The following is a 6,481-nucleotide window of genomic DNA, read 5'->3' as shown; positions in this document are numbered from 1 at the left end:
TATCATGATGTTCGTACGCAATTTATTAGATCCCCAATGAGTAAGTTATCATGTTATTTAGTTATTTACACAGAATTTATTGGAGGTATGTTTTCAACAACTTTTTTCCCCAGATCATAGTTACCATGATGATCGTACGTAAGTTGTCACTTCTACCACAAGTAAATTACCATATTATTTAGACAGAAGTTACAGGGGTATGTTTGGACAACATTTGCTCCCGAGTCAAAGTTACCATGTTGTTTGATCGTAATTTATCAGCTCTACGGACTACGGTGTGTACATTATAATGCTATATACGCAGAAGTTACCATGCACAAAAAATTAGAACTTTTTCCTATGTTTAAATAAGTTCTCTAGGTCAACAATTAGAACTTTTCCCTATGTTTAAATAAGTTTTCTAGGTCGACAATTATCAACCCGGCACTTTAGATATGTTGTTACCGGCAAAAAGAAAATCTGTGAACGCTTGATAACAAAACATAAAAAAAACGTCATTGCAAAATTTTGAAGAAAACATGTATACCGCTGGGGGCATGAAGAAAAATCAGTAGAAGCAAATGAACTACTGTGAGACATGCAGGAAAAACAGTGGAATCATTGGCCTTACTTTTTCTTTTCCAATTTCGTAGTAATAGAATGTATAATCAGCATGTAACTTGGTTGTTATTGCAAAAGGCAGCTTAGCCCAGTAGATGGTTGCTGTAGGAATCTATACGTGAGGGCCAGATTGATTCCCAGTAGATGCTTTTGCCTATTTAAGTTTTCGATTCCTATAGTTAAAAGATCATCTCTTAATTAAGAGAAGACAAGTCTTTTCACATGGTGTTTTTCTTCTACACCTTAGCATTTATCTTATGAAGGTGTTCGATTGCCAATTTGCCATGCATGCACATGAGGATGTGAGTAACTGAGAGGGGTAGCAGCAGATTGGAAAACAACCGCCAAAGGGGGGTGGGGGGAGGGGGGGTCAAGTGAAGTAATATGAAAAAAGCTGGAAAAATTAATTAAGAGAATACAAATTTTATTCTAATAGTGTGTTCTACTCCACCTTAGCATTATCCTATATGACGATAGTATCATTGTAGGAGCTTCTCGGCTTCTTCCATTCAAGACGGTTGATTTGATCCATGACATCATTAGCATGCGAGAATACAAGAATGACAGATGGTGAGGCAACGACTTAGGAGGATTTGTAGTGTGCGTGTGCTACTTGTGCTCCAAATGCTCAAATGCATCTAGGTGACATTGGCTTACGCTCAAAGCTAATGACATGATGCCGTTTGGGATACAGGAGGCACTAACAAATGGTGGTTGCACAGTGGTTTAGAGCAGGCCCGAGTGATGAATGAACATTTTCAACCTTTTTCTCTCGAGCTTCTCCTGATCTTTTAGTCCGAGCTCTCTATACCTTCCTCGTGCCAGGCGTAATATATAGTTGTGGGTTGATTTTCCTGGTGCATCACGAGTAGGCCAGCACGGTTCTCCGCATGAGGAAGCAATCCTCCAATAGAGATGGTGGATGGTAGCATTGATGGTGATATGCGGATTCCATCCTCTTTTGGTCCTTGACAACGCGGGCAACTCCGGGGAAAATCCTAGATCTTCTTGGGATCGAGCGATGGCGATGCTTTTGCGTCGTAGTCCCTCTTCAGGGCATCGTTTTGGAGTTTGCTCCGGTTGAAGGGACCAGTGACGCCGACGGCGCACGCCCGGTGGCAAGATTGAAATGGCATTCTCTGTGTCATTTTTTATGTCATTTCCTTGTCGAGGCATCGTCGTTGCAATTTGCGTCACCAGGCTCGGGATGCTCCGGGGGAACCCTATATATGGGTCTCCCAGATCGGATGATGATGACGTTCTCTGTGTCGCTTTCCCTTCTGGGGGCATCGTTTTGGAGCAAGTGATGGCTGGAGGTGGCAACAGGAGGAGCGGTGTTACATCTATCGTAGGGCCGACGGTGAATCACGGCGGCATGGCGCTGCGGAATTTCAGCGATGGGCGCGCGTGGATGGACACGCGCAGGATGATGGCGTTGTCTGACCCCATGGTGCCGTCGACGGTAGGCCTGATAAGGTTGGTGCGTCAGGACCTGCTCTGAAGATGGATCAGTGGTTGGTGACTCTATTATCTCTCTTGTTTCATTCATGCCTCCTCCAGTGAATACAAATTATCTAACCCTCACTGGCTAGATCAAAATGAACTAGACGTACGTACGTGCATCATGGCTGAAAGCATCGCTCAAACCTAATACTTTCTCCGCAGTGATAACCTCAAGTTACACCCCTGTCTGGTTGCCGTGCTAGTATTAGTATATCAATGATGTATTGTTGTCTTGAAAGTTGAAACACAATAGAGTCTTTTGGTAGACGGTAGAAAAGTATAAGAAGGCTGTTGCGAGTCCAGCGGCAGATTTCAATGATGATGAGCTCAACACAACATTATTGTACTTGGTTCCGTTTTTCTTTTGGAGATGATGATTTTGCTCGACTGCGACGCCTGGTATCTTCCACGGTAAGTTGTGGTAGATAAGGAGGCCGTTGCGAGGCTCGTGGCAGACAAGGACCTCAACATAATAGCTCGTTCTTTTTTCCGATTCGTTCGACCGCGATGCCTGGAATCTTCCACGATGATAAGTCATGGTGATGATGTACTTTTCCTTGGACAACAAATTTGTGAAGATAACTGTAACTTATTCCTTCCGTTCGAAAAAATTTGTCCCAAATTTATTCCTCAAACAAATGTATCTAGCACTAACTTTTTCTTTTTGCGAGAAAAATTTCCAATCTATTCATCTTCAATCATGGTAGTACAAACGAACACTAGAGATAAAAGAATTACATCTAGATCCGTAGACCACCTAGCGACGACTACAAACACTGAAGTGAGCCGGGCAAACATTTAGTAGACAGTCGGGAAGTCGTCGTGCTAAGGCCCCATATAACCAACGCACCAAAACAGCAGCCACCGCAGATGAAGAGTGTAGATCAAAAGAATCCAAATTGAGTACACATGAACGAGCACGAACGACGAACGGATCCGAGCAAATCCACCAAAGACAGATCCGCCGGAGACACAACTCCACACATCCACCGATGATGCTAGACGCATCACCGAAACGGGGGCTACAAACACTCAGGACAGAAACCCTAACAAAGCTTGAAAAAAGATCTAAAGACGGAGCTCTCCCATCGGCAAGGGTCGAGATCCACTCCACCTCCATGGTCCTAAGGCCACCGGAGACGGAACGGACCGGCACCGGCGCCGGCGGGAGGCGGAAAACCTTATCTTTGTGGTGGCGGCGGCGGCCTAGGTCAAGCACTCGCACTAACTTGATGCTAGATACGTCTATTTAAGGGACAATGTTTTTCGGACGGAGGGAGTATATGTTAAGGTTGAGAAGAGGGAGGAAAAGTGACGTGTAGCCGTGTGGGTGTTGATGCAGATGGCCACCCTGAGGTACCACCGGCACCATATCATACTCCTCAATGCAAAGTCAACTTGGCCGAGGAAGGAAGGAAGGAAACAAATGGGAGGAAACAGATAGATAGATAGGTAGATCCTGGTCAACTCCTTAAACAACAACCTTCCAAAGGAGCGCCAATGTCAACTCTACCCGTCTCCCCCTCCCCTTCTCGGATATGTCGCCCATTTGTCTTGCCCCCGATGCGCATCCAGATCCGGCGACACGCCGATACGCCGCCGTCTCCTCCACCTCCACCTCGGCTTCCTCACTTTCATGGGCAACCGCGCGGCGAGGCTCGCCACGCCCTGCTTCGCGTCGGGGGGCCGGTCCGCGGTGGACGCGGCCGGCGAGGGCGACGGTGGTGACTGCGCCGTCGGCCAGATTCTGAGCTTTGACGGCTACGACGCGTTCGACGGCGCCACCATCCACGGCGTGCTGCTCCCGTCCAACCAGTCCACCATCGGCGCCGCCTCCTCCTCCTCCGCCAACTCCTTCTCCAACCAGCTGTCGCTCTCGGCGTCCTCCTCCTGCGACAGCTCCAGCTCCTTCTCCTTCCGCACGCTCCAGCCGGGCCTCTTCTCGGGGAGCCTGGACTACTGCGCGTCGCCGTCGTCGTCCTCGTCGTCCGGGCCGAACTCGGGCGCGCTGTCGTCCGCGGCGTCGCGGCGGGGCGCGCGCACTGAGGAGGACATCATGGCTGACCTCTACGCCACGCGGCGCCGGCGCCGGTGCCAGCTCCAGGAGGCCGCGTCCAGGAGCCCGCTCCTCGACCGCCTCCGCCGCGCCGTCGCGTCGGCGCTGCGCGTCGGCCGCGCGGCCAAGAAGCAGCCTGCCGTCACGACGGTCGCCACCAACGGCGGCAGCGGCGGCGTGATCAGGAGCAACGGCGAGAACGGGCACGCGGCGGAGGACAAGGTGCAGTGGGCGCGCGGCAAGGCAGGGGAGGACAGGGTGCACGTCGTGGTGTCGGAGGAGCGGGGGTGGATGTTCGTCGGCATCTACGACGGCTTCAACGGCCCGGACGCCACCGACTACCTCGTCGCCAACCTCTACGCCTCCGTCTGCCGCGAGCTCCCCACCGACCACGATCCTGCTCTGCCCGACGACGAGCAGCGGCGGCCGCCGTCGTCATCGTGCAACGGCAGGAACAGCGCCGACGACCTGATCCGGCGGCGGGGGCGGCACGGCGCGGTGCTGGACGCGCTGGCGCGCGCGCTGCGGCGCACGGAGGAGGGCTACTTCGCGGAGGCGGAGGCGCGCGCGGCCGAGTGCCCGGAGCTGGCCATGATGGGGTCCTGCGTGCTGGTGCTGCTCATGAAGGGCGCCGACGTCTACTCCATGAACGTCGGCGACAGCCGCGCCGTGCTCGCGCACCGGGCCGAGCCCGACCTCACCAGCGTCATCATGCCGCCACGCCACCGGCGCCAGCACAGCGCCGACGGCCACGGCCACGTCACGGAGGAGATCAGGCGGCAGTTCGACGAGTGCGACATGACGGAGCTCGTCGCGCTCCAGCTCACCATGGAGCACAGCACCAGCGCCTACAAGGTAGTGATCCACCCATCGCCAGCACCATCCATTTTCTTCGCATCATTATATCATCAACTGCCATGTTCCATGATCGAACACCTTGTAGATTGATGTTAATTTCCATTGATGGATGCAGGAGGTGAGAAGGATAAGGAGTGAGCACCTTGATGATCCTGCCTGCATACTCAATGGCAGAGTGAAGGGCTCCTTGAAGGTCACAAGAGCATTTGGAGCTGGCTACCTAAAAGAGGTTTGTCTCTCTGTCAACTGTCAATTAAGTAGTACCAACCAAAGTTCATGCACATATGTATGTAACCAAATAAAGTTTATGTGATGTAAGAATGAGTATGTAGAATCATCAGTTTGAACTACCAATTAATTTTGCTTATAGAAGCCATTACTAATATGGTGAAATTCGATGTTGCAGCCTAGGTGGAACAAGGCTCTCTTGGAAGTTTTTCGGGTGGACTATGTTGGCGTCTTGCCTTACATTACTTGCAAGCCATTTCTCCGGCACCACTGCCTCGGGCCGCGGGACAAGTTCCTTATCCTCGCCTCGGACGGGCTCTACGAGTACTTCACCAACGAGGAGGTGGTGGGGCAGGTGGAGGCGTTCACCGCCAGGTTCCCCGATGAGGATCCTGCCAAGTACCTCAGCCACGAGATCCTCCTCCGCGCCGCTAGGCAAGCCGGTGAGAATGCAACATTTCACTTACCTAGCTATATATTGGATTAGTTAGACATGGTGACATGCTCTTTTAGTTGTTTCGGACTAAAAGAGTTATACGTTTTTATACTTGAGGAAAAGTCGTGTGATTTTTATTTTTGTTATGATGAAGGGATGGGGTTCCATGAGTTGCTTGAGGTACGACAAGGGGAACGGCGACAGTACCATGACGACGTCTCCATCATCATCATCTCATTGGAGGGGAAGATATGGAGATCTTCAGCCTGAATTGATCATGGTCGATTACAAAACTATAATGGACTCTAGTGATAGCATACATGGTTGCATTTACGGTTTTCAAGAATTAGCCCATGAGCAGAGTAGTGCATAACAAAATTTTGTACGTATAAGTGATGGTTTCTTTTTCTTGTTTGGATCGTGCTTTACATGGTTGAGCGCTTGATCATGAGATATTTTGGGTAAAGCTACAACTTTTACCCATCATTGCTAAACCAACATTATCGTAAGTTTGATTTTGGAAAACGCCACTAAACAATCAAGAACTCTCATGATGTCCGTGCTTGCCCTCTTGGGTTCAAGTATCTACACTCCCAAACTAGGTGCCTCACCCTCCTTTAGTAAAAAAAAAGTGCATGCGGGCCTCTATCCTCTTGTTGTTTCATTCTAAAAATGTCGTTTGCGGTCTCATTAACACACATTGGACAATCAATGCGACTTTATTTCCCAAATGCAGAATGCCATGGTTCTAACTAGTGAGAGTAGCAAAACAAATAAGTGAGAGTGGGGACTGACAATTG

The 6,481-nt window shown here is 50.2% G+C and overlaps 1 protein-coding gene across 1 annotated transcript; it reads left to right on the top strand.

Moving 5' to 3' along the window:
* The first annotated feature begins 3,528 nt into the window (after positions 1–3,528).
* Positions 3,529–6,169, top strand: LOC119317007 (putative protein phosphatase 2C 46). The gene is made up of 4 exons (XM_037591394.1): positions 3,529–5,014; positions 5,133–5,246; positions 5,424–5,688; positions 5,836–6,169. The coding sequence occupies exons 1-4, from the start codon at positions 3,740–3,742 to the stop codon at positions 5,949–5,951; spliced, it is 1,770 nt and encodes a 589-aa protein (XP_037447291.1). The 5' UTR covers positions 3,529–3,739; the 3' UTR covers positions 5,952–6,169.
* The last annotated feature ends 312 nt before the right edge of the window (positions 6,170–6,481 follow it).

The sequence above is a fragment of the Triticum dicoccoides genome, chromosome 1B, assembly GCF_002162155.2.
Source record: "Triticum dicoccoides isolate Atlit2015 ecotype Zavitan chromosome 1B, WEW_v2.0, whole genome shotgun sequence".
Taxonomy (NCBI): Eukaryota; Viridiplantae; Streptophyta; class Magnoliopsida; order Poales; family Poaceae; genus Triticum; species Triticum dicoccoides.
This window is presented reverse-complemented; position numbering and strand designations above follow the sequence as displayed.

What these genes read in the sequence shown, in the direction of transcription:
- LOC119317007 (XM_037591394.1), top strand. Translation starts at nt 3,740, where the DNA reads ATGGGCAACCGCGCGGCGAGGCTCGCCACGCCCTGCTTCGCGTCGGGG. An exon ending in ACAGCACCAGCGCCTACAAG is followed by an intron (nt 5,015 to 5,132) that starts GTAGTGATCCAC and finishes TGATGGATGCAG; the next exon opens with GAGGTGAGAAGGATAAGGAG. An exon ending in CCGCGCCGCTAGGCAAGCCG is followed by an intron (nt 5,689 to 5,835) that starts GTGAGAATGCAA and finishes GTTATGATGAAG; the next exon opens with GGATGGGGTTCCATGAGTTG.